We start from the raw sequence: 26,527 nt of genomic DNA on the forward strand, positions 1-26,527 counted from the left end.
TCCCATCTCACGAGCCCTTAAAAAATGGTTCCTTTATGTCTAACAAGGGTTTTTATCTACCAAGCTTTTTTGTCGCCCAGACAAAATCTAGACAAATCTTTCTGGATAAAGTTTACCGTCTAAGAACCAAGAAAAAGGCCGCGAAAATGCTTGTGTCTGTTTTGAAAACAGCTCTACTTAACTGCATTATTTATAAAAGTGCAGGAAAAGCTCGCTCGTCGGATTTTCTTTTGATGCATTTTTAAGCAGCTGGCTCGGTATATAAACAAGCATTTAGCTGGAAGAGAAGTTAGAAAATAAAACGATGAACATTTTTCTTCTTTTTCTTGTGACCATCCCGCACGGGGCGGAGGCTATTTTGAATAGAAAGCAGCCTTCTTTACTTGAGGTAAGCAGATTTTTTTCTTAAGGGTATTAGTAATACCGTATTAATAATACCGTATTACCTTCGATTTCCAAAACTTGAGGCTTGAATAACTCTGAACCTGTGAGAGCTAGAGGTAATCAAAAGAGGAAAAAATGAAAATTTATCCTTAATCTTAATTTTGTCAATGCGGTATTTTGATTCGTCAACGAACAATCGGCTAAATTTTTCTTCAAAATCGTCAATTATTCTGGGTTGTATCTACCTTTTTCCTTGCTCCATACCGTCCCTTCGTTTGTGGTTCAATTTTTTACGGATGGGTCAAATTTCAATAGTGTGGAAATCCTTGTTTAGATGCTGATCCGAAAAGTGCAAAACAACTTTAGCGCAGTAAAACGTGGAGACTTCCGGAAAAGACAACTCGAGCTCAAAACGCCCTTCTATGATTACTGAATAAAGAAACTCTCTTCTCCCTACCTGGAAAGCGTGTTATTTAACCAATAAGAGCATAATCCCTCGATTGGGCAAATGAAACGGCACACGAAGCGGTCCGAAGCGGCTGACAGTTGAAAAGGATGAAAGTTCACCGAGAAAGGTGCCAGCTGCGCCGGCCACAGTTAAAAATCCGCAAGGTCAGCGAGAGCGACTAATCAAGCAAGCTAGAATGAATCTTGCTAGAGTTTTTCTGGTAATAGTTAATCATTCGCAGAGTGACTCCGCGAGGTAGGCGCGGGTGCTTTTATTCAATAACTGTATTCTGAAGCTTAAACATAGCAAAAATTATCGGAACAGAAACTCGCGCATCTATTTGGATCGCTTTCAAAGATGATTGGACGGTAACAGAGCGTTTCTTGAGTTGAAATATTTTTCGAAGAAGTAACCGTAAGACCTGACCATTCAGCACGTTCAACAGCGAGACTATAATGACGCATCTTTTAAGTTTATTAATCACTTACAGAAAATACGCCTGGTCTGGGACGGTCTTAATCAGCCAAAGCGTCCCAAACCAGGATTATTTTCGCTCTCGCCTCTGGCGCCACTTTCATATTAAAAAGCACCCCCAAGGCGTGCGCCTTTGATCTTTAAATGGCCCGACCGTCCCAAACCAGGCGTATTTTTGACCGTCCCAGACCAGGATTATTTTCTACCTTAATCGTCCATCAATAATAATGAAGTAAGAACCCGTAAATATCATTGACGGATAATGGTAAGTCTAAATATTTGATAATAATTTTTGAGATTTAATCAGAGTACATTTAGTAATTGGCCAGCCGTAGTCCATTTGTTATTTTGTAAAAGAAAAACGTCTCTTATAAAACCAATTCCATCATTGTTGTCATTACTTGTTGTTCCACCAGCTGTTATAATTCCATTACCGATAGAAACACAAGTGTGGGTACTCAATTTTCCGGCAGGATGAGATGGCTCATTCATCCATCCGCTTGTAGCGATAATTAGTATTCATGATGATATAATTTACCTAACGGCCAAAGTCTCTACAGAACTTGTATCTTCTCCGGCGACCGCCGTCGCTTGTCCATCTAAGAGAACCAAGCAAGCAAATTTGTGTTGGATACTCGTATTTGGTAAAGATCGTGAAATATTCCCATCGAATGCCTCACATTTATTTGTGTATCCTTCACATATAACCACCTCATCATGCACCTCTTTCACGGTCACAAGTGATCCTCCTGTTGCATAAAACTTGTTGATAAGCCTTATTTGTGTCTCAACGAATTCACAGCCATCAATATAGGCGATCTTTATCAAAGTAAAGGGAACTAAGATTATTTTAAATTACCTTATAACCGTCATAATTCCCACCAAAAACGTAAATGCGCCCATTTAGTAGTGCACTCGAAGATTTCCAAAGATAATCAATATTATTTTCGTTTGGAGGAGGGATCTTATAATAACGATTATCCTTGAAAAGCGCTTACAAGATATAATACACCGGAGATTCGGAGTCAAAATTTTGAAATTCAGAAATTTGATTTAAAAAAAACTTGAAGGGTTCTTAAATTAACTCAATACAATTTCAGCGCTCCCTTGAAACTTCCTTCAGCGGATAAAGTATAGGAATATCCATTGCCATCGAACTGACACATAACACTTATATAAGGTTCACAAGAAAATTTTGTCTCACAAGGACATCCAAGCTCACATTGATCCATACAAGGACATTCATCTGATTCTTCAATGAACACTGAGAAACATTTTTCGAAGCAGCTTTTGTTTGCTGCGCATATCTTCAAGCAAGCACTTAATTCGTCAGATCTCTCGTCTAAGCATTGCTGATAGAATTTGTTGTTCGTCTGTGGTTCTTTGCAAGTGCAAATACTATGAGGACAATCGGTACATCCATCCGGGCAATTATCATAACAAGGACAATCGGCATAACATCCTGTATTTATTCCAAAATAGAATAATTCTTCTCTATAAAAATCTACCTGTATATTCAATCAAACAAGTTCTCTCACAACTCGATTCACTACATGCATCTTTGCAAGCAATAAACTGAGCATAGCAGTGACCGTCACAGACTTGTCCTATATTTTGATCGCTAAAATTTCACTTAAAAACCTGCGAAACCGAGATACTCACGGGCATTCCGCTGCAACCTGAACAGGCTTTATAGCTTGAACATTCGCTTCAGAAGCTGAAAATAAAAGTAAAAATATTCTCTTCATCTCTTTTGAAAGAAGCAGAGAAACTCAATTTTATTCATTTTTTTCTGAGCTTTGTAAAGTTCAGTTGTATTTGCTTTCCCGTTGAAAATATCACCAAGCTCACATCCGTTAAAAAGTCCTGAAGACTTTGCATTGCTTGTTTTCTATGATTTTGTGCGTTTGTATAAATCATACAAGTTGATTTTTTAATGGAAAACAACAACAAAATTTTCTACTGAAACAAGTTTAGTGTGACAGATGAAAGCGGTAGTCTGAGCTAATCCCTAACTCAAAACTCCACAATCGGCGGTTTCCCGATTTTCTCAAAAAATGAGGAAAAAGCGCTTTCAATTTCACACTGAACTAACCCGATTTCCGGCTCTAACATGGATAGGAATAGAGAACGTGAAAAAGTTCAATTTTATTATTTCTCTTATAAAAGAAAAAATCGCGTCGCTGGAAAAGCTGATTGAGCGATTTTTTCGAAAGGATTAGAAATTAAGAAAATTGAAGGAAATTTCGGAAGAAGCGGGTCGCCAATCGATACCCTCTAATCTCGTGGGACGAATGAAAAAGTTGAAATGAAGATGCGGAAGTGACTGTCAAAAAGTACCAGCTTTGAGGGGAAGGCGCTCCGACCACGGACGCTTATCATGACAGTAAGTACGCTCCTTCTTCGCCGAAGATTATCCACTTGGAAGGATCATAATTCAGGATCAGAAATTTTGAGCGATAAAGTCTGTAATACAAAGTATTAGTTGACGAGCTTAGTTCAATTCTTTATTCTCGTATTTGAGGAAATCGTATGTTTTTGGCAGTTATGAATCCTAACTTATGATACAGTCAAAGGCAGATAAAAATAATCACAATGAAAATTATTCGTGAAAATGATAAAGTGCAGAGGAATGACAATCTAACCCGAACCCTAACCCTTATGTTAGACAGTCTAGTTCAGTCAGGTACAATTCGGTGGATCATAAAGAACTCAAATCTATCTATACCGCTAAGAATCCACGGTTGCCATTTTCTTCATTGGTCGTCTCAAAAGCCTCTAGTTCGTTGCGCTCTCTGCTTTCTCCTCTGATTTCTTCGATTTCCTTCTTGATCTGCGCATTCTTCTTTTCTCTTCGTAAGTCCATTCGCTCTCTGAAAAGTTCTCGACGTCTTCGAGCTCTTCGCTGATTGCTGTAAATCAATGAGACGAGCATTTCAATGATGATGAAGTAGAAGATTCCAAATTGCCAGGGCTCAAGTGTTTCAACAAAAGCTTTGATTTTAGTGACCCCCGTTTTGATATCACTGATGCATCGAGGAAGTAAAAATTCCCCTTGTTTTGAAATAAAAGTTTTGAAAGCATGACATCAGATTCGTAAACAAAGCGCCCTTAGCTGAACTGAAAAACATGATTAAAATGTTGAATAACGATGTCATCGTGACTGGGCCACAAGGAGTTTGATTTCTTTCCAACCGCAGCAACAAAATAAACATAAACAAGGACTGGACTCGCTGTGAAGATAAGCTCTTGGTGATTCGTCGAAAAATTTACATACACGTCAGACTTTACACGTATCTTATGATTAAGGTTTTTCGAGAATTTTCTCACGAAAAATTCATCGATTCAAAGTTTTTCGTCACGAATCGGGAAAAAAAATCGACAAATTTTGCGTTGGCGGCTTCTCGGTTCCTGATTGGCTGGATCGCAAAATACAGGCTTCTGATTGGTTGAAAATTTTCACGAAAAATTTGTCGAAATTTTTTGCCGATTCGTGTCGAAAATTTTGAATCGATGAATTTTTCGTGAAAATTTTCAACCAATCAAAAGCCAGGATTTTGCGAAACAGCGAATCAGAAGCCGAGAAGCCGCCCACGCAAAATTTGTCGAATTTTTTTTTGCCGATTCGTGTCGAATATTTGAACCGATGAATTTCTCGAAATCTACCCCTAATTCTTCTGCAAAGCGAAAAAAGAACTGTTCATAATTGTCTCTAAATTCATCGTTGATTGGAGGCCACGTCTGCGCCGGAACTCTCGACGCAAGTGTTTGTTCTGAAGGTCAACAAAGATTGCTGGGCACGCGTGACCCCACCCCGTTAAACCTTTTCTCCTGCTTATCAACCCGCGCGCCCTTATCGTTTATTTTGAGCACCTTCTCTACCGCTTTTCTTTTTCTGACAAACGAAGATGTAATTATGACACACTTTGACTTGAGCCTAAAAAGTTCAAATTCAAGAATAATTTTTTGCGTAAAAAGTTTTTCTGCCGCGCTTGATTACAAGCTGGGAAATCTTCGCACGAAATCGGCAATTTGCTTCTCGTCGGGATTCATTAAGATCGAGGCAAGTGGCAATTTCGCGCTCATCTCACCGCTAAAGCAACTCCCGTCAGACTTCTGAATTTCAATGTTTTTGCGAAGGGACGGTACTGGAACCGTTAGACAAGTGCCACATTTGCAAGAGTGGGCTCCGGTTAGGGTTAGGTTTAATTTAAGAAAACCTGAGTCAGGGTCTGAAAGATCTCTACTGAAAGCCGCGTCGCGGTTTTTCTTGAATCAAAGCCGCGGAGCGGCTTCGAAAAATTCCATTCAATTTGAAAATTTTGAAATAGCCGCATTGCGGCTTTGAGAAGATCTTTCAGAACCTGTAGTCTAGCCTAGACTGTCTACTAGACAGTGTCTAGTCTTCGAGACCTGCGTAGAAAACATGAGTCATTATCTCAAAAATTTCTACTTTAAGCCGCAGAGCGGCTATTTTTCAACAAAGCCGCTGCGCGGCTTTTAGAATAGACTTTTGAGAACCTGACACAGGCTTTCTACACAGGTCGCCGAGCCTAGAAAACACCTTTTGAATTATTACTCATACCTTCACAGGAGCATATCCCCTTAGTACTGTAGTTTTTTTGAAGACGTAAAAATGGAAAAGTTCGAAAAAGCGCGTTAGAGATGTAGAGTTTTTTGATTATTTTAGAAAAGAATCTACTCACGTCAGTTTGCGACCGCAAACACGTGTTAGGAATGTGCTAATGCCAAAGTCGTAGTTAAACCTTTCGAAAGCCTCGATTCAGCGAATTTTGCGCGATATTTTCAGCCGCGGTCGGGAAAAAAAATCGGCCGAGTAAGCAAAGACCAGAACCTGTCATAATTCTAAAATGCGCGATTGCGCGCTTATCATTGAAGGATTCAGGAAAAACGAGATGGTAAATTGTTCTGTAAAATGATTTACGGTTGACGATGGTGACGGTTGAAAACGGAGATTTCTGTAATTCGAAAATGACGAAAAAATTACGTCGCCCGATTTTCCGGCTTCCGCTGTACTTGAAAATCATTTTTCTCTGAGGAAACCTAAAAAATCGCTCCGCTATGGATCAAATTTAAACAAAAATGCGTGAAAAGAACGATGATATCCGCCGATGTCTTTCAATGTCAATAAAAAGTCTGTATACAAAAAGTAATGTCCATTTTCGTCTTCTGATGTTAATTGATGTCAAACACTGCCTTAATGTTTCATAATGTCCAATGATGTCCTTTGATGCTCATAGATGTTTGCAGATGTGTGAAGATGTCTTCAGATGTCTTAAGATGTCTTCAGATGATTTCAGATTTATTCAAATGTCTTCAAATTAATTCAGATGTCTTCAGATGACTTTAGATTTCTTAAAATGTCATCAAATGTCTTCAAATGTTTTCAAATGTCTTTAAATGTCTTCAAATGTATTCAAATGTCTTCAAATGTCTTCAAATGTCTTCAGATGTCTTATGATGTTATATGAAACTAATTTTTGCCTGTGGATCTTTTTTTAATCGAAAATGTCTTGTAATCTCTGCAGATGTCTGTAAGATTCTTAGATGTCTGTTAGTCTTTTTAGATTTAGTTGTAATTGGATTTAATATAAGATCTCAGACAAAATATGATCTAATGAATCCGCGAAAAGGGCATTTTGAAAAAAAGATTATATGATGCCAAATCCTTATTCCGTTTATATAAAAACGTGATTTCGCGCGTTCTCTGCCTAATCCGACCTTTTCCCCGCTAAATACCGATATCCCCTTCGAGGACTGATTGCGCTACTTATCATCAAAACCGCCACTGTTGCGTAACCAAGAAAGAAATTCAAGAAAAAAAGGAAAAGCGCGATTATTTTTTCACACTTCTAAATCTCCAAGAAGCTTGTTTTTGCGAAAAAATGAAACGAAAACAGGCCAAAGAAGGATTAAGCCATTAATTATTTCGGATAATTGACGGGACAACACTTTTCAATCCAAGTATTTCAGGGGCTCTCTCTCTGTCTTAGGTTTTTTAAAAAGTTTTTTTAGTCTAAGCAATACCCTTATCGTATACCTTACCCTTATTTATGGCTTACCCTATGTTAAGGTCCCTAACACTTATCTCCACCTGTCTTATCTCAAATCAAAGGACATCTCCAAAGAGAAAAAGAGATTCTAGTTCAAGTACTGCTCTTGGCCTTGTCGATGTCTTTTCAAAACAAAAAACTTGTAACGAGAAAACTCGCAATTTGCCCCTCAACGGCCTCTTAGAAACTCAATATCAAATCGACTTCCTAACCAGTAGCTGCGCGTTTTCTGGGTTTCGGAAATTTCGACTCAAAAACGTGGCGGACTCGTTGAACATGTCCGTTTTGAGCGGAAGACGTGGGAGATTTGAATAGATAGATTTTCAAGATTTTCAAGTCGCCTTCAGCTTATCAGTTTTTCGAGCGTTTGAGTCATCATTTTTTTGCCCGACAAAGACCTTGAAAGATAAACCCAAGCTTTTTCTCTTGTAGCGTTGTAAGTATTATTCCGGATTTAACCCGCTTTGTTAGGTATAAAACTGCATTAACCCGTTTTAGACCGCACTGTGAGGGACTCCTTATCGAAGATGATAAAGTAATCATATGTTTTAAGGTCGAAAATGAGCAGAATTTTCATTGAACTTAAGGGGCTCCCCTTCGGTTTTTCGAAAATTCAGTGAGTCCTGTTAAAAGCAACGTTTTAATTCTTGGCCACCAAAATCCGCCCGCCAATCTCGCCCCAATTAAAAACGTCTCGCTTCGCGGAAAACGAAAAGGTTCATATCATTTCGTATATAAAACATTGGCGGTTTTAAAAAGAGGTACCCGCGCACGGATTTACTGAAAACGTGCCACCAGTTCCACAAAAATGATCCACGGCAAACGTGCTCATTTGGCTCAAAGTGCTGGGCTCAATCTGCCAAATAGCTGGCTTCGGAGTTTTTTGATTGCGCAAGCAAAAAAATCGAAGCGGCCGAAACGGGCGAAAACTGAATTTTAATCACGGTTGACGATGTTAACAGCAGTATTGTGACAATATACCGAAGTTCGCGATAGGCCGCGTATCAGTGTTTTTATTGGTTAATTACAATGTTCACACGTGACCACAGTGGCCATGTAGCTGCGCCGACGGACGACAAGGAGAATTTGTAATTCTAGCAGAGCCGCATTATTCCCTGTCACTCCGGTTTTCTAAAGAATCCAACTCGTGGAGCGACAACGATTTCGGCTAGAATACGCAGGTCAAGGGTTAACGATGTGGATAATCTCGATTTATTCTTTCCAAAATTTTCAGATGACATCCGATGTCTTGAAATGTCTATTCATGTTTATTCATACCTCTTTGTTTTAAGAAACTAAGGCTGAAATGTCCGCAAATGTTTCAATTTTCCTGTGATTGCTTCAAATGTCCTCAAATGTCTCGAAATGTCTAATTTTTTTTTACCAACCTAGAATTTTTCAGAAAGCTGGAAATGTTTAGAGATAAGAGATCTCAGATGACTGTATTTGTTTCTTGATGAATGACGTATAAATGTAATCGGATGTCTTACGATGTCATCAGATGTGTCCGAAAATGTCGATCGTAAGAATTTTTATTTGAAGAAGAAAAAATTCATTTTCATTTTCATCTAAAAACTTTGAATAAAGAGCAGAAAACAATTTTTTTTTCATTCGAACTTGATAAAAAATTCAAGAGTCAAATTAAAAATTCGAGCTGGACAAGGCCAAGAGCGCAGATTCACTCTTGCCGCTTCCCATGCCGCTGACTCGATTTGAATAATTTAGAATAATGAAATCCACCCGATCCCAAAAAAACGTTTTTCGCCTTGCTTCTTTTTTTATCAACCCCGCGTTTGACATTTTCAAAAGCGACATTTTCAATTTTCACACTTTGAAATAATTTCAAAGAAATTTACAAGATTATCAAAATATTCGAAAAAATTAAAAAGGAAAATTCTAATTGCCAATTTCGTCAGCGACGTCCGGTCACTAGAAGTCCGGCTTAGAGGGTTGAATTATTTTCTGAAGATATAAGACGCGTTTTAATCCCCCGCCGAGCTCGAGTTCCACCAGACGCCCGCTTTTCTGATCTACCGATTTCGTCAGAATTTCTATTTTTCAAGCTAAATCGACCATTTTAGAATTCATCAACTTGGCAATTTTCTTGGGTTCATTTTTCTCGTCAAATAATAATTCATTTTTTTTATTTTTTTAAATAATTTTTCTTTTTTTAATTTTAAAAATTTTTTCTTGAAATAATTATTTTTTTTTTTAATTTTTCATTATTAGAAAAAAATAATTGCTTTTGAGGAAAAAAAATAAAATTAGAAGTCAAGTCCTTTTTGACGAGTTCAGATTCCCTCGAAAAGAGTTGAAAAAAAGAGCCCGTGTCCCTCTAAACAAGCTGTTTCCTCATGTTTGCTCGATCCAAACGTGAGACTGTCGGAATTCTGGATTTTCGTTTTTCAACTCGAAAAACAAGAGTCGGAAGAATGGTGTTTCCATTTGTTCCGGTCGCGTACCGAGCTGCTGGACAGGCGGCGATGAGATAAGACAAATTGGGCTGGAATTCGACGGCCAAATCGCGCGCCGAATGCCCAAGATGCGCAACTATGTCATATAATATGAGGTGGAGAGATGCGGCACATTTTCGAAGATAAGGAAGTAGTCATTTAAGAAATTATATTTTCTTAATATTGTTATTCTTTATCCGAGCTTGGCAGCCTTTGTAGAAAACCTGTGTCAAGGTCTCAATGAGGCAAAATGAATTCAAAGAACAATATTTTGAGAACAGCCACGCTGTTTTCATGCTGTTTTTTGCAAGAAATTGCATAAGAGGAAGTTCGACCGGAGTTCGATAAATTTACGACGTATGATTAATTAGAGGGAGATGAAATTACGTGACGCTTTTTTTCCGAAAACTAAAAATATTTGCGTCAGAGTTATTTTCAATTAATTTGTCAATAATGCTTTGAAAACGAAAACGCAATTAGAATGCGTCTCAAAAGTGCTTGAAAAACAAGCTGACAAATGTAAAGCAAGCTGAAAAAGAAAAAAGTAATTGCGTCAGCTTTTTCTCAAGGAAGAGCTCTTTTCATACCGTTCTTTCGCTTCTTTTGAAAGTGCCATTCGGAAACGGATTAGAAACGACCGGGCAAGGGCAAAATACCACCTTGAAAAGGCAAATATTTACGACGAATTAGAAATTTCCGCTTTGCAACAATTCCTCTCCCATGTGACCTCAGCGGTCAAACCGCGAAAATTTGTTTTGTCGTTTGTCTTAGCTTTCAGGGTTGGGGTTCAAGTAAGCCGCGGAGCGATTTCATGTTATACAGTATAAGTTATACTCTTAAGATTTTTTGAAAATTCTTCGTTAAAATGTAGCTCAGTAGAAAAAAAGCTCTAGTGAAAAAATTATTAATCCGTGATACCCTAAAGTTTTTATTCCTAAATTTGGACTTTGAAAATATCGACGGGAGACCCTTAAAAATCAGGTTCAAATGGAACTTTTTTCGTATCAGACATTGTCATGATTGTATCAAGATCGTTTTCTCTTGTTCGGTAGAAAAGATACTCTTCTCCCAAAATACTAGTCCAAACTCTTGTTGATTCCAATCGCCTCGACTCAGCCTTTTCCAAAACTGGACCACACGAAAAGAAAAACACCCAATATTTTCGCTCCTTCCTTTCTTATCTTCCTGAGAAAGTTATCTTCCTTCTCACAATTTCTTGCGTGTCGAGGGAGTATTATTTCTTCAAATAATATGTTTGTGCCCGGTTGCTTGCTGGGCAAGGCGTTTTTTCTTTATTTTGAGAAACAATATCGCGTACCTCACCATTTTTTACGACGGCTATCATATTAACGCACCTGCGCCTAACCCCGACGATCTGTAACGGGTACTCGCCACGTCCTTTTTCTTTTTCTTCTTACCTTTTCTTTTTTCCTTATTTTTGACAAATTTGGTTAATCGAAGATTAATTTATCTTGGGACAAGGGTAATATCCGCGGAATTCTTTCCAAATGGACTCGGCAACCTGTGTTTAAAAACCTGAGTCAGGATATGAAAGATTACAAATGAAAAGCCGCGCAGCGGCTTTTTTTCAAACGAAGCCGCGGAGCGGCTTAACCATAATCTTAATATTGACTCTCAAGGCAGATAAGCGAAGCCGCTTTGCGGCTTTGTTTAATTAATCTCTTATGAAAAGCCGCAAAGCGGCTTTTAAAACGAAGCCGCCGAGCGGCTTCGCTCAATTTATTTACGTGTCGATATTTAAATTCTGGCAAAGCCGCTTCGCGGCTTCGTTTTTAAAAACCGCTACGCGGCTTTTCATCAGAGATTTTTCAGACCCTGAGTCAGGTTTTCAAGAGAGGTTTCTGAGCCCAGGTATCTAAGGTTTTTTCAGAAAGATTTTCTGAGTAAGAAAAAAAGGGCGTCTTTGAATTGCTTATCTTTTTTTGAAATTTGCAAGTGAAAAAGGGAGGTCGATGATTTCGTAACAAGCCGCGCGTACGAGACATTCTGAACAAAATACCGCTATCTTAGCATGTGGCTTAGCATCGCTGCTAATATCGCCATAATTCTGGTATGTCCACGTCTTTCTCCCAGCCTCGGCAAGAAATTTATCTCCGATCGAACATGCGAAAAAGTAGAGCAAAAAGAAAGCAATTTATTATTCCTGAAATCGCTTCTGTCGATAAAACAAAGGGGGTCAAAAATTGACCATTATTTAGACCCTTCAAGGTTTCAAAATTTGTCTTTTGGAGTATAAAATGGCAGGATCAGCGAAAGCCGACTAAAATGATCATTTTTGGAGTCGAGCATGAAGTTGAGTGGGAATATGTTTTCATTTTTTCATGGGGCTTATTACGGTCATCTTTATTGATGTCCTCTACAGAGTCGTTACTGGCGTCAGTTTCTGGGCTCGGCAAGTTGTGTAGAGACCCTGAGTCAGGACCTGAAGACCTGAAATAACAGATTTCAGACCCTGACTCAGGTTTTCTACACAGGTTGCCGAGACCAGCTCAGTTTTATGCATCTCCCGTTTATTCTCGTGAAGTAGGAAATAAGCTTAATTTTTGATTCGAAGATCTGCGATTTTTAGATTTCTCGATGAAGAAGAGAGGATTCAAGAGACCTATGGAAGCTCGTCGAATTCGTCTCGAAAGAAGAGTAAGAAATCCTCCACAGAAACCTCCTCAGTTACTTCAACAAAACTGTAAATAAAAAAGAGAAAAATTGTCCAATCAAAATTCGATTTTTTCGAAATTTTTTTTCTTAAATCTGATTGGTCTACTGGCTGAATGGGAAGATTTGATGAGTCAATGATTGAATTTATTCGATTAAAATTGCGTGAAAATCGATTTTATCGCGAAATTGAAAAATTAAGACTGTTCGCGCTACAGTGACGTACAGCTCAGTACGCGCCGTGGCGGTGGTGGTGCCGGATTCGTCGCCATAATCCGATAGTTATGGTGGCTCATAGAATGTTCCTTCGTGAAATCGACTTCGCCCTTTTCGCGCCGCCGCTAATCCGCTTCACTCTTCCAAGTGCACAAAAATAACGTACAGATTTTAATCCAATAAGATTCAATTTATTGATGAATCCAAAATTATACAGTCAAAATGTTCTATTTCACCATCCGCTCTGGTCTTTTCCGCCATGTTTGAGAAACGTCACTACCGCATAGTTCCTGGATCTGGCCTTTTGTTTTGGCCCATCCCAATTCGGCGGAAGAAACGACTATTTCCGACGAACATCCTATTTTCTCTCGCAACACGTGATCAGAGCGCTTACCAAGCGAAAATCCATGTTTTCGTTCCAAAAGAGAATGTCGATGAATCTTTTCGACGTTCTGTATTCAACAATCCTGTCTTGATTATTTTTCGTTGAAGTCCGTAGCAGCGCGAATTAATTTGCACTCAACGGCTTTTGTTTTAATTAAGAACAAATATTTCTGTCCGCAATTGAAACAGAGCAACGTGTTGATTTTCACAATGTATATTGAAAATTTATCTCAAAGATGGAAATGAGGCAATTTTTTCGAAAAGTTAATTTAGTGACACCCTTATTTAAAAAAATCATTTAAAAAAATATTTTCATAATTAATTAATTATTAATTAATTGTTAAAAAATTCAATTATTAAATAAGACTTTTAAATAAATCAAAAATAATTAATTGAAAAAAAATATTATCAGATTTATGAAAAAAATTTAAATTTCAATTGTTTTTTATTAAGGCCCCCCCCCCGTCAACAATTTTCAAAAATTTATTTTTTGGAATTTCAGAATTTTGACCCCGGAAATGGATTCTACAGGTCAAGAAACGATTTTGAGGCTTCTTTTTTTGGGGGTCTATCTCGACTTTAACACCCTCAAAATCGCGTTTGAAAATCGGACTTTTGCCGAAAAAGTTTTTATGTTAAATTGAATTTTCAGGCACGCTAGGAAGCCAAAATATGGCTTTTTGAAATTTTCCATTTTTCGAGGAAAATTGTTGACGGGGGTCCATAATAATTTAAATTATTTATAAAAATGAATAATTTAAATTAATAAATTTAAAAATAAATGAATTATTCAATTAATTAAGTATAATAATAGGATAAATTAAAAATAAATAAAAAAATTCAAAATTCAAATTTGAATACAGAGAAAATGATCAAAAATCTCTTATCTAGCTAAAAAAATCAGTAAAAGATACTCGGCGATGTCGTTTCTGAAGACGTCTTCCCAATCTCTACCGCCAAAAAAGTGAGCCTCAAGTACACGCTTGAAAATTCACCAACAGCGGGGGTGTCTTGTTCCTCTGACTCTTGTACCTGCCACGGCGCGTGCTACTGATGATGTTGCGTTTTAGCTTTGATTGAGCACTTGAATCGCCGCTGCCACGGAGCTTGTCCTCTGCGGCGCGATTTTATTTTTTTCATTTTCACAGAGTACCCGCGAGTAATTACGGATTCAAGAGCGGAGGAAGATCCAATCAGCATTTTTTCTTTGATAGAAGGGTCAAAATTGTTGATTTCTTAAGGAGCCCCAAAACTTTTGAAATTCCGAAATTTGATTTTCGAAAAAAGGGAGGGGGGTCCCTTACGAAATTTAAAGAAAAAATTGAAAAAATAAACAGAAAAAGGGCTATAAAAAGAAAAAAAAGAAAGAGCATTATTTGAAAAGCCGAATTAAAAGCATGAGCAGTGCTTCTAATTTTATTATTTTTGCTGAAGCTCGTGACAAGTTTTGAAATCTTGTTCATTTTCTGGAGCGACAGCATATTCAGTGCGCGACACGTACCTCAACTTCCTTAGTTTCCTAGCTCTTTTTTGGCTTTTATAGAGTTTTGACGAATCGAAGGTTTACTTATAAAATTTCCAATAAAAGAGGACTTCTCATCCAAAAGTCCTCTTTTTTGAAGATTTCAGATTTGCTCTGAAGATGAAATATAAAAAGCTTTGGATATAATTAAAGCATGAAAAATGAAAAATTTGCGAAGTTTGGAAAGTTTTCAATTTTGTCGGAAGAAAGTTAGAAGCGGAAAATCAGGGATGAAATCGACCGTCACCGCCGAACTAACCAGGAATTATACAATCGTGACCTTGGAACATCGTCTCCAGAGAACAGAATGGTTAATTTAATAAACAAAGAAAAGCTAGAAAATACCGAAAAAAATTCGAAAAAATTTTGCGTGGGCGGTTTCTCGCCTTCTGATTTGCCTGTTCGCCGAATCAAAGTTTCTGATTGGTCGAAAATTTCCAAGTAATTTCTGATCATTTTTTTGGGAACGAAAACTTGGATCTTTTGAAAAACCATTCTTTTTTGTTCTCAATAAACCGGATCAGGCGATTAATTTTCTGCAAGCAAGGACGTGCAGTCTTGAATCAGCTTCGTATCGATTTCGCTAAATCGGATTTTTCTAAATAAGTTTCTCGGAAGCGCTCTGAACACGTGTGTAAACGTGTGTCTGCAGCTGCGTTCAGTTAGCTTTTTCGGCTGATTTCAACTTTCAAAAAATCTCTTTTCGACTTTCTAAAATTTAATTTATTACATCATCTTTAATTTGTTAAGGATTCTCGTCAATTTGTTCTCACCATTCATTTAAATCTGTAAGGGCTTGGCAACCTGTGTGAAAAACCTGAGTCAGGGTCCGAAAGAACTGAAATAAAAAGCCGCACAGCCGCTTTTTCGATGACGGAGCCGCGAAGCGGCTACGCCTATGCTATCATTTAAATCTTTGTAAAATTCTGGCAAAGCTGCTCCGCGGCTTCATTTTTTAAAAAACCCCGGCGCGGCTTTTCAATTCAGCTCTTTGAGACCCTGACTAAGGTTTTCTACACAGGTTGCCAAGCACAGTAATCAGACAAATAATCTATTTGTAATAAAAGATATGGCTTTGAAAAAACCGTTTTTTGGTTTTTATCAGCCAATCAGATGGGAAAATTTTTTTATCCAATCATAGGCGAGCAAACAGCGCCCTCCAATGGACTCTCTTTTTTTTTAAAAAAATTCTTTAGGAAAAAGAATGAAAAATCAGCGATTTCTTGGGAAATCGGATTTCCTGCTCAGGCTCCTCGCGGTCATTGTTTATTGCCTGACGCTTTTTTATGCGAGCTCGCTCAGATACTGTTACAGCTCATTTCTGCGCGGCTTTATCTGCTCCATTCTAAAACATAACAGGAATTTAACGGCGATGACGAGGTGTCAGAATTTTTTTTGAAACTCAATATTCCTAAGAATTGACAAAGGCTCTTTATCGTCATGCTTATTATCATGATTTTAATTGTCCAACAAAACCTTAACGAGCTAATCAATGACATAAAGGAACTGATGAAAAAAAGATTTGAAAAGAAAAATTTTGTGAAGAAATTTTGTCAAAGGCTCAGAAACCTGTGTACGAAACCTGAGTCAGGATGTAAAAAAGCTTTCAAGAAAAGCCGCACCGCGGCTTTTGAAAACAAAGCCGAAAAACGGCTTCGCCATAGAAAAATTCTCAACTAATTGGAAGTCTTGGCGAAGCCGCTCCGCGGCTTTACAAGAAAAGCTGCGCGCGCTTTTGATAAATTTTTTCAAAGCCAAATTGGGTCTTTTTGTTGACAATTATGATCAATGTCTTGTTCAAAAAATACTGTCTTTGTGCTCCAGATCCAGCTGTTTATGCTTTAAACTTGCAATTAAAAATAGCGTGATGCTAAACAAACGAGTTCCCGCGAAGCGAACACAAGATGTATTCGTTTTTATGCTGATGATTGCGATTTCTCGCGGCTTTTCTTTCTGAAGAGCCGGGCCTTGGCTCTTTACTGCCACCTGATTCAACACTGCTTGCATCGACCTTGCTTGTGCTCGGCTCGTGAAAACTCGCAGGGGCAACTCGCGTGCGCCACCGCCTTCGCCACGAAAGCAGCTCTTCGCTCCTGGTTGCTCTAGCTCGAAACCGACCAGTCCAGCGGGAAAAGAAAAAAGAGAAATAACGAAGCTCTACGCTTTTTTCGGACACGGTCTTTTTTACCGAAGAGAACTCAGATAAAGCCACCAATTAAAACGACAAGAATTGAAGGAGAAAACAGTCGAAAAAGGTACAGTAAGAAGAAGAATCATTACAGAAGAAAGATGTTTATTAGAAAAAGAGGAGACAGAGATGATCATGTGACCATTTTTACGGAAAAATTTTTTCAAATTTTTCAGAATTTTTTTTGATAATAGATTTGAGGTTAGGGTTATGGAAAAAATGCGAAAATTTAATGCTTTCAAAAAATTTTTTTCTGAAAATTAGGGTTATTTAGGGTAGTCGAGCTTGATTTGCAATTTAAATTTGATTTTTTTTAGACTTTGAATATGCATTTATTTTAATTTTTTTTTATTTATTATATGATTGAAAAACATAGAAAAAGTCACTGATATACGGTAGACTTAGTATGATCAGTTACTAAATTAAGGGTGTCATGATTTTATTCGAGAGTTTTTGAGTACAGAAAAGAGATCATTGATGATTCATAGTGCGTATTCTTGAATTTCATGATAAGCTTTTTTCTGTGACTTAATTTTCTATTTCATATTTGTCCATTTTTTGTCGATTTATAATCTTGCTTTAAAAAAACTCTTCCGGAAATACACGTGTTGTCAGTCCAAACCCGCCGCCCGTCGTGCAGTTTGTTGACGGTTAAGCTGGCAACCTTCTAATCAGAAATCCAATGCACCTCGCCATTGCCTCACAACAAACCCACGACTACCTTAAATTTGCATGGGCCCCCTTAAGAATTTATTTTTGTCGGCAACACGCGTTTTTACACTGTTATATAAGCTGCTACAAGCACCAAATAAACACACCATTTTTTAGCAACGTCATACCTTCGCATTTCGCTTACGAAATAAAATCGTTTAACGCGATGACTCCCTTAAAATCAACTTCAATATCACTTCCAGTATTGAAAAAACTATTTTTATTAATAGTATCTTTTTGATAGCTTTATGTCAAATTGATAATGATTTCTTTTTAGATAAGGCATCTTTCCTTGATTTCACTGTGATACCCTTAACGCCGGAACGCATAAAATTTTTTCAAGTTTGAACGCAGATCGTACCAATTAATTGGTATGCCCCTTTTACCACTTTTTAACAATGAAACTATTAAGTTAACTGTATAAATGATACAGATAAATAATTCTCAGACGCTTAGCTTCAATTTCATCCCCATATTATACCGATATCATAACATGAATATGAGTAAATATGCATATTTCTAAATGTGTCGATTTTCATGTCACTAAAGAAATAACCTTTCAAAATGAAAAAAGTACCTGAGTTCAAAACTTCGTTCAATAGCTAAAATCTAAAATTTTCGAAGAAAATTTTTTTTGACACCGGAATCGAATACCTCGATAAAAAGTAGCTCCATAAGTGGGGGTTCATATATTTCTAATGTTAAGTTAAAGTTGAGTTATGAGGCATTAAAGGGGCTTGTACCAATTAATTGGTCGCTCTGCGTTTCGGCGTTAATTGAAAAATTGCTTTTCTCTTTCAAGATATATTTTTCTTTCAAAAAAACCTAATTTGAGAAAGAAAAACATTTTTAGTCGTTTTTTCGTTATTCTGAAATTTCAAACTTCCAACAACACACCCTTAAGGAGGGAGTCGACGAGAAAAATTTTTTCACTTTTTCAAAATTTTGGTTATATTTTTGGATTCCTTAATAAAAAAGGAGCATTTTTGGTCTCCAGCTTTTTGTGCATTGGTTAACTTTTTTTAACAAAATTTACGATTTTGTGTCTGGAATTCGAGATTTTACAAAATTTAAAAGTTGGTTATTTGACCCAAAAACAATCTTAATCCGATTTTTATTTACTAGATATTGTTTTTTAATGGTTTTATTATTATTTTCTGTAAAAAATTCCGAGTCTCGGCGCTTTTGGTGAAATTCTCCGTGAAAAATGAGCAAAAATGACGATTTTTAGAAAAATCGCATATTTTTAGTTAACAGAAAAAAATTTTTTAACAATAGCAACCCGTTTTATATTGTCGCCGCTGTATTTTTATGGGTTTCAACTTACTATTTATTTAATTTGATGAAGAAAAAAAAATCCTGTTTTTGAGATTTTTTGGTTACGAGTAACCCCCACTTTGACCCAATTTTCTGAAAATTTTTCCAAAAAAAATTTTTTCTAGTTTTCGCCGCTGTATTTTTCAAACACTTTTCTTTCCACCTGAAAAGTCAGAATTTGCCTATCTAAGCAGGTTTTTCCGGATTTTTGGTTACAGAAATCCCGATTCTCGTCGACCTCCCCCTTAAATATCAACTTTAAGCACTCCCTATACGCCTTCTATTGGATTAACCCTTACGTCATCATTTGGCAAAAGTGCGAAGTGACCTTCACGGAGAATTAAAATCACGTGAAACCGTCAATTCAGCCTTTTGTTCTTCTCCTAAGGAGCATCCACTTACATTCTTCCAGGCGCCTTTGGAAGTGATACATCCTTAACATCTTTGAAGAGCTTCCTGAGCCCTCGTTCACGCCCTTCCTAGCCATTTCTTCAAGTTTTAAAATGCTTCTTATTACTTTCTTCAATTCTCATTTTAATTCACTAAAGAAAGCCTTCACTTTCTTAATTCATCCACTCCACCCTTAAGGATCTTACATTATTTTAAGAGTTTAAGAATACGCCCTTCAATTCTTAAGGGTCCACCCTTCAAAGAAGTAAATCAGATTTATTCACTTGCTCTTTAGACGAAAATTCGCGTGTGTCACCCTTAATCCACTCAAATTAAAGACTGTCTATTCTTACGACTCGCTAAAATTGGATTCTTCAAGGCTTGTCAGGCAGTCTTCATCCGTGAATTTGAGGAGTTTTCGAGTCAAAATTCTTGATTTTCCCTTTTTCCTTGTTTTTTTCGCCAAAAAATCCTTGAGAATTTCAGGAGCTCGATTTTGCTTACCTAAACGAAAAGAGCGCGAAACTATCAAGTTCTTGAGCGCCTAAGCCGCGAAATTCGAGCCGTCGTTAGGTTGAGCCGAGCGCGAAAATCCCCGACTGGATCCACCGATCGTTAGTGCTCTCTAACGATGGTAGGTTCAAGACTCGTTCAAGAAGCATCATTTTCAAGAACTTCCCCAATTCAGTTTCAAATAAGAAGTGTACTCGTGGGAGGAATCGTAAGACGCTCTAAACGAAGGTCAAGTTCTGAGCTCGCCCGCGGGGGCGGATTTTTATTCCGGAAAAAAGTGCCGTCCGGAGGACTTTGACAGCTTTAACCAGCGAACTTCACCGCTGAAAAAGGCAAAGATTTTCGTGACAACTCCTTTTTATTAAATAAAAATCGATATAGAAAGAGGTCCCCTCAATTCATCTTCGTCACAAAATTTTGAAAAAAAAGTCAAAGAAGAAGGCCACGTGGGCCACCTTAGAGCTGACCAAGAACCCCGTCGGAGTGCGGTCGGAATTTCACCGGAGCTGTAAAAGAATGTGCAAATCTACACTTGACCGCGGGAAATTCCGATCGGCGCACTCGAAAATTCGCATCGTCGTTTTTTCCTTGACTTTGCTCTAGAACAAAAATTGACCCGTTTAGATCACGTTCCGTGCATGTTAAAATAACGTGTTCTGATAAGCTGCATCTATCAGCTCCTGATAAGCATTTACAAAGCCAATTAGATGGCGCTATCAATTTTACAAATCCGAAAAAAAACGGTTGCTTGATCATCTTATTTTCTCTTATAGAAAAAACCATCGATTTCAAACTCCATCTGATAATTGCGTTTAGACTAATCCGAGAAGAAATACCGCAATGGCCAAATTATTTGGCCTTGCTCTGGCCGCTACGGCTAGCTTGGCGACAGCCGCAACTCAAGGTAAATAACCGATTTCAAATCCTGATTCGAGGAGTCGAATTTATTGAAGAACCGATAAAAATATTTCGACAAATTTTGCGTGGAAATTTTCAACCAATCAGAAGCCTAGATTCGGCTTACGGGCTAATCAGCAGCGGAGTAGCCGCCCACGCAAAATTTTTCGAAATTTTCAACCAATCAGAAGCCTGGATTCGGCTTAGCGGCCAATAAGCAGCCGAATTGCCGCCCACGCAAAATTTGTCGAAATTTCCTCGATTCGTGAAACCAACCCTTATATTCGTAATCTAACTCGATATCCTAGCTGATCATGGTCTCTCCTGGGGCCAATGGGGCGAATGGTCCTACTGTGGCAGAGTCGGAAGCACAGTAAAGAGACGACGAATCTGCCAAGGCCAAATCACCAACAAAGCATTGAAAAAGACACGATGTCTTGAGGTTTTGGCCGATTCCAATATCGAAACAAAAATCTGCACAGAAGCGGATTCACCAACCGTTGCCCCACCAAGCAACATGGTTCTCGGTCGAACTCAGCGAGAAGTACAGCCAAACGTCGTCCAGTGGCAGGAGTGGCAGGAATGGAGCCGATGCAACAACGGCATGCAAAAGCGAACAAGATTCTGCGGCAAAGCTGTTGAGCGAGGCATCCGACCAAACTCCGATTGCAAAGAGAAGAACCACGACAGTAGAAATGTCGTCAAGAATAAAGAGACTCGATCGTGCATTGATGATGTTCTCCGAGGCGGTCAAGATACTGGCTACTCCGTGAGCAGCAGCAGAGCCGACGGCAGAATGATGAGCAACGCTGCTTTCGACAGATTGAACGTTGACTTGTCCGATCCTCGATGCATGTACCATCCCGGCACCCAGAAAACTGACCTTGGCAGAATCGTTGGTGGTAAAGTCGCTTGCAAGGGCTGCCATCCTCATATTGCTATGCTCTCTTACGTCGGATTTGGCGGCTACGGCCAGTTCTGTGACGGTTCGATCATCAACGAGAGATACATCCTGACAGCTGCTCATTGCTTTGTCGGCTGGGATGAGAGCCCATCGACATACGAAGTCCTCGTCGGCGCCCACACGAAAACATCCGAAGAAGAAAACCAAGCCACCTACCTTCTCGATGAAATTACGTGCCACAAAGAATACAAAGTCACTCAGCGACAAATCTTGTATGATATTTGCATCTTGAAAACATCTGAGCGAATCGAATTCCACGAAACCGTTTGGCCAATCTGCTTGCCAGACAAGATCGAGCCACCAAACTCTGAGGAGCTCGCTGGAATGTTTTGCACCGTCGCTGGTTGGGGTGACACTCGATGTAAGTACCAAATTGATTTTCTTCAGGATTTTTTTTGCGAGCCCTTATTTGGAACGCCCTTGTTATGTCTCAGAATGTCCCAAATGTCCCGAATGTCCGAATTCTAGAGACAGAAAAGTTGTTACTGAGCTCGTATTTTGCACTTTTTTTTCAAAATCCGACGAGGACATTCGGGATATTCTGGGACATTCGGGGACATTCGGGGACATTTGGGGACATTCGTGACATTCTAAGACATTCGAGACATTCGGGACATTCGGGGACATAACAAGCGTCTGATCCTTATTGACCTTGAAATTTAGTTACTGGCGATGACAGAATCCTCAATGAAGTCGATGTTCCTGTCCTCACCCACAAGACATGCCAAGAATGGTATGAGGACAACAACATTCTCGTCGATGTCGATCAACATGTCTGCGCTGGATACGAAGAAGGAGGTCGTGATGCTTGCCAAGGAGACTCTGGTGGACCTTTCGGTAATTATTGATCATTCAAGTCATGAACTAATAATGAATTTTAGTCTGCAACCGAACTGACGTTGCCGGCCGTGAAGACCCAAGTGTAAACGGCAAAGTTCTCACAGGAATTGTCTCTTTTGGCGTTGGATGCGCTCAGGCAAAGAACCCAGGAGTCTACACAAATATCAATCATTTCCTCCCATGGATCCACGAGCAAATTAGCAGTAAGTCGAAGTTCGAATTTTAACATTTTCAACAATTTTTGGCCGACTTTCCTGATTCTTTTATTTTTCAGAGCACGACGACTGTTACCCAGTGAATCCCTGCCAAAACGGCGGCCAGTGTTATGATACGATCGCCAGCCATACTTGCGAATGCACATCGGAGTGGAGCGGTGATAACTGCGAGATCCATGTTACAGGTAATTTCCTCCAAAACGATCGGATTCTTGAAAAATTGTCTTAGAGATCACAGCTTGCCATAACAACCAATGTCAAAATGGAGCCGAGTGCATCCTAATCGACAGCTCCAGAGGATACGAATGCAAATGCAAAGATGGTTATGGTGGACCTTTCTGCACAATCGGTAAAAAATTCTTGAAAACACCCCGAAAATTAGCCCGCGTTTAGTGACCGACAAATGTGTCTTGATCGATTGCAACTTCGGCGAATGCGAAGTCGACAGCAACGGGCAACCAAGATGCGTCTGCCCGAGCAACTGGACTGGAAGCTTCTGTAACGAAGACGTCAACGAGTGTTTGAGCAATCCATGCGCCGCTGGAGCTGGATGTGACAATACCAAGGGTGGATTTGAATGCTCTTGCCCATTCGGATTCAAGGGTGACGGAACCATCCAAGGAACTGGCTGCTCTGGTAAAGATATCTCTCTTCTTTCATCCTCTAAAATGATCTAGATATCGATGAATGTGCTGAGGGAACTCACAACTGCGGACCTTCCAGCATCTGCACCAACAACCAGGGTGGATTCAAATGCTCTTGCCCCGCCGGCTACACTGGAAACCCACCAGCGGTCAAATGCCGACCCGCACAAAAGATGGAAGGTAAGAACTCAAGTTTTTCTCTTCCAAATTGATTTCCAAAGTTTTTTGGCCCTTTTTGCAAAATTCTATTTTCTTTCTTTCTTAGATGATGATTCTTATGATGACGATAGTTCTTCATCCTTCGAGAATGAATACGGTATAAAAAATCGACCTTGAAATACAATTGAAACTGCAGGGGAATTTCTCATCCCTAGAAATTTCCTTCCCTCAAATTTTTGATTTTATAAGAAATTCTGGCCCTTGTTCTTATAAGCACTTTTTTTGTTTGAATCAATAGCTAACATGATTTTCATAGCTGATGACTGCGATATGCTCACCGAGGATTGTGGTAATTTCTTTTTTTTTTCCTGTCAGATAATGTTCTTCTTTTGAAGACTTTTTCTGTTAAAATTTTTATCCATAATTTCTTTTCTAAATCATGGGTATCGTAAGAAAAACGATTTTTCGGGGGAAATAACTTTTTCATTTCCCGCGAGTTTCAGAAAAAATTAAGGTCATCTTCTTTTCTAATGTATTTTCTAGCTGGAGCCTCCTGCCCAAATATTGTCTACGAACTCTCGAAGGTCACCTCCAACTTCCTCAAGTACAACGATGGTACTCCACGATACGAGATTACTTGCGGAGTCAACGGACAAGAACTGTAAAAAAACCCGCTTTATATTACTGTTTGTTTACTTGCTTTCTAGCTCTTTTGACGATCTTGTTGCTGACAAGAGCATCACTCATCCAATTTCTCCAATCAAGGGCGGTGCTCACACTGACAATTCTTGTCTTTTCAGGTAAAACTTTTTCGAAAATCATTCTCTTTGAGATTATTTTCTCTAAGATGAAAGATGCTAACTTGAATTTCAGATGCAAACCCGGCCAAATGATGTCCGCTCCAGCCTTCTCGAAAGTACCAGGGAGTCAAGCAAGAATCGATTGCGTCAACCGCGCCAAGGGAGTTGCTTTGAAACCAAACAGGAACCAGCTCCGATGTCACGGTAAGCAGAAATCACGTGGAGCCCCCTCCGTTTTATTTCCAACCATAATAAAGAGCACTTTCGTGATTTTCAAATTGATCTTAACGTGAATTATGAAATCGTACTTTTCCGAAAAAAAAATCTATCAAGCCCAATTTTATCCAAAGCTAATCTCTTTCTTTTCAGGCTGTAACCCAGTCCCTGGCGTTGATTTCTCCAATTGCCAAGTCAAAAACAAGAAGCTCATCGTCTGCCAGGCCAAGTGCTCAAGTAAGTCTTCCTTATTTTCCAAACAGAAATACATCTACAGTCGGAGTCCAAAAAAAGGGACTTTTTCTGCTCCAAAATTTTCGTAAAAAGTCCCTTAAATTGGTACAATTTAGCATTAAAATCATACAAACCATGCCGCAGATTTTCGGCATTTTGGGCCAAAAAGTCCCTTATCTTGGTGTCCATTATCTTGAACTCTGACTGTAATCCTAATCCTAAGGGTAAGGTCGGCAAGTGTACAAGCATCTTTTGAATTGAGCCAATCAGATGCCCTTATTTTTCAAGCAGCCAATCAGATCTCTCCATTTCAAAAAATGCTTGCACTATTGCCGATACTACCCGTAAGCGTAACCGCTTCTACAAGAGGCAATTCTGATCATGAAGCGTTATTCTGCGCTCTGATTGGTCAATCATGTAAAACCGCCCGGTCGTTGCTGAAAGACATCCTTGTAGCTGAAAACCTTAACACTGACCTTCCCTAAGATCTGAACAGTAAAACCCTTCATACCTCCCATATCAATCCCTAACCCTAACCCTAACAAAGACCGAAACAGGGAACATCAACCCTAACCTAAATTTTAAGGCGGCGGAAGCAGCGTCTCAGTCCGATGCCAGAAGAAGAAGGGCAAATTCATCTGGAGCGCAAGCTTGCCAAAATGCTGAGATGATGATGATCACCAATCATTTTAATTATTTTTTAAAAAAGTCGCGAAAAATTTTAAACGATTAATTTAAAATTTTAAGTTAAAATTGTTAAAGTACAAACAAACTGCCCTGCAATCATGTAAATAGAAACCGAACCCCCGAAATTTTGAGAATTTTTTTCATTCAGCTTTAACCAAATAATTTTAACCAATTGAAGATAGACACACCATTTGATGGACCGACAACTTGGGCGCTTGGTGGCGTGGTTCTTTTATTATTTTTGCGTACTACTAGGCGATTGTCTGACCGGTCAATCGGCGCTTGTTGTTTTTTTTTGTCTCTAGGGGAGACCCTTAACCCTCGGCCAGCGTCGAGCTCTCACCAAACGGAGTGAAAGTGTCATATATTTTTTCTAGAGCTCGACTTTTCTTCTAGCTGCTCGAGATATTACGTAACAACTCATATCATTATCAACAAACGTAATAAATCTATCAAAAATCCGCTAGGAAGCGCTCCTCATAAGCTTATTTACGCGCCAATTGATTTGAAAAACATCAAAGGCGGCAATTTGCGTAGGTGCGTCACATTTTATTTCGACCAATCAAGAGACAGAACAATCGAGAACAACCGGTCAGACTTGCCGGACCACAGCCACGCCCCTATTCTTAATTTTTGCTGTTTTTGCCACTTTTTGCGTTTGATTTTTACTCGATTAGCAGTCACACCCTTAAGGGCACTGCTAACCTGGCCTGAAGGAAAATCCCAAATTTGATGCAAAATTCAGCTCCCCACCACCTTTACACCAATTACTACAAAATATTTATTTCAAAAGTCCGATAAGAAGAAAATCAACCACTCTTATCAGACAATCACCTGTATATAATTGTAAACATACTGTACCCTTAATTAACAAGGAAATGATCAATGTGACGCAGAAGATCAACTGGGTCCACACTAACGCCAAGTGCGCATTTTCTGTAAATTTACTTTTTTCTGAACTTTGAATAAAAATACTATGAGGCCAGCTGCCCATCGATACAAAAAATAATGCCTTCTTCGATTTCTTTTCCATGAAAAATATTCATCAAAAAGTTTTGCCAAAAAATTAGGAATGGTGTCTGGAACCGGCAAAAAATTTTCGACAAATTTTGCGTGGGCGGCTA

The 26,527-nt window shown here is 38.8% G+C and overlaps 2 protein-coding genes across 2 annotated transcripts; one reads left to right on the forward strand and one right to left on the reverse strand.

Moving 5' to 3' along the window:
• Positions 1-1,128: 1,128 nt before the first annotated feature.
• LOC145711639 (uncharacterized) lies at positions 1,129-3,421 on the reverse strand. Its single transcript, XM_081789326.1, has 8 exons — positions 3,402-3,421; positions 2,815-2,927; positions 2,529-2,768; positions 2,166-2,299; positions 1,845-2,125; positions 1,619-1,805; positions 1,513-1,577; positions 1,129-1,282 (listed from the first exon to the last, which is right to left on the reverse strand). The coding sequence occupies exons 1-8, from the start codon at positions 3,419-3,421 to the stop codon at positions 1,129-1,131; spliced, it is 1,194 nt and encodes a 397-aa protein (XP_081645452.1).
• A 13,301-nt stretch (positions 3,422-16,722) lies between these two features.
• Positions 16,723-26,406, forward strand: LOC145712029 (uncharacterized). The gene is made up of 14 exons (XM_081789720.1): positions 16,723-16,883; positions 20,564-20,651; positions 20,953-21,969; positions 22,272-22,445; positions 22,490-22,651; positions 22,723-22,848; positions 22,893-23,012; positions 23,057-23,299; positions 23,341-23,487; positions 24,010-24,127; positions 24,174-24,266; positions 24,340-24,470; positions 24,636-24,719; positions 25,303-26,406. The coding sequence occupies exons 2-14, from the start codon at positions 20,588-20,590 to the stop codon at positions 25,380-25,382; spliced, it is 2,559 nt and encodes an 852-aa protein (XP_081645846.1). The 5' UTR covers positions 16,723-16,883; positions 20,564-20,587; the 3' UTR covers positions 25,383-26,406.
• Positions 26,407-26,527: the final 121 nt, after the last annotated feature.

This window comes from Oikopleura dioica, chromosome 1 (genome assembly GCF_907165135.1).
Source record: "Oikopleura dioica chromosome 1, OKI2018_I68_1.0, whole genome shotgun sequence".
Classification (NCBI taxonomy): Eukaryota; Metazoa; Chordata; class Appendicularia; order Copelata; family Oikopleuridae; genus Oikopleura; species Oikopleura dioica.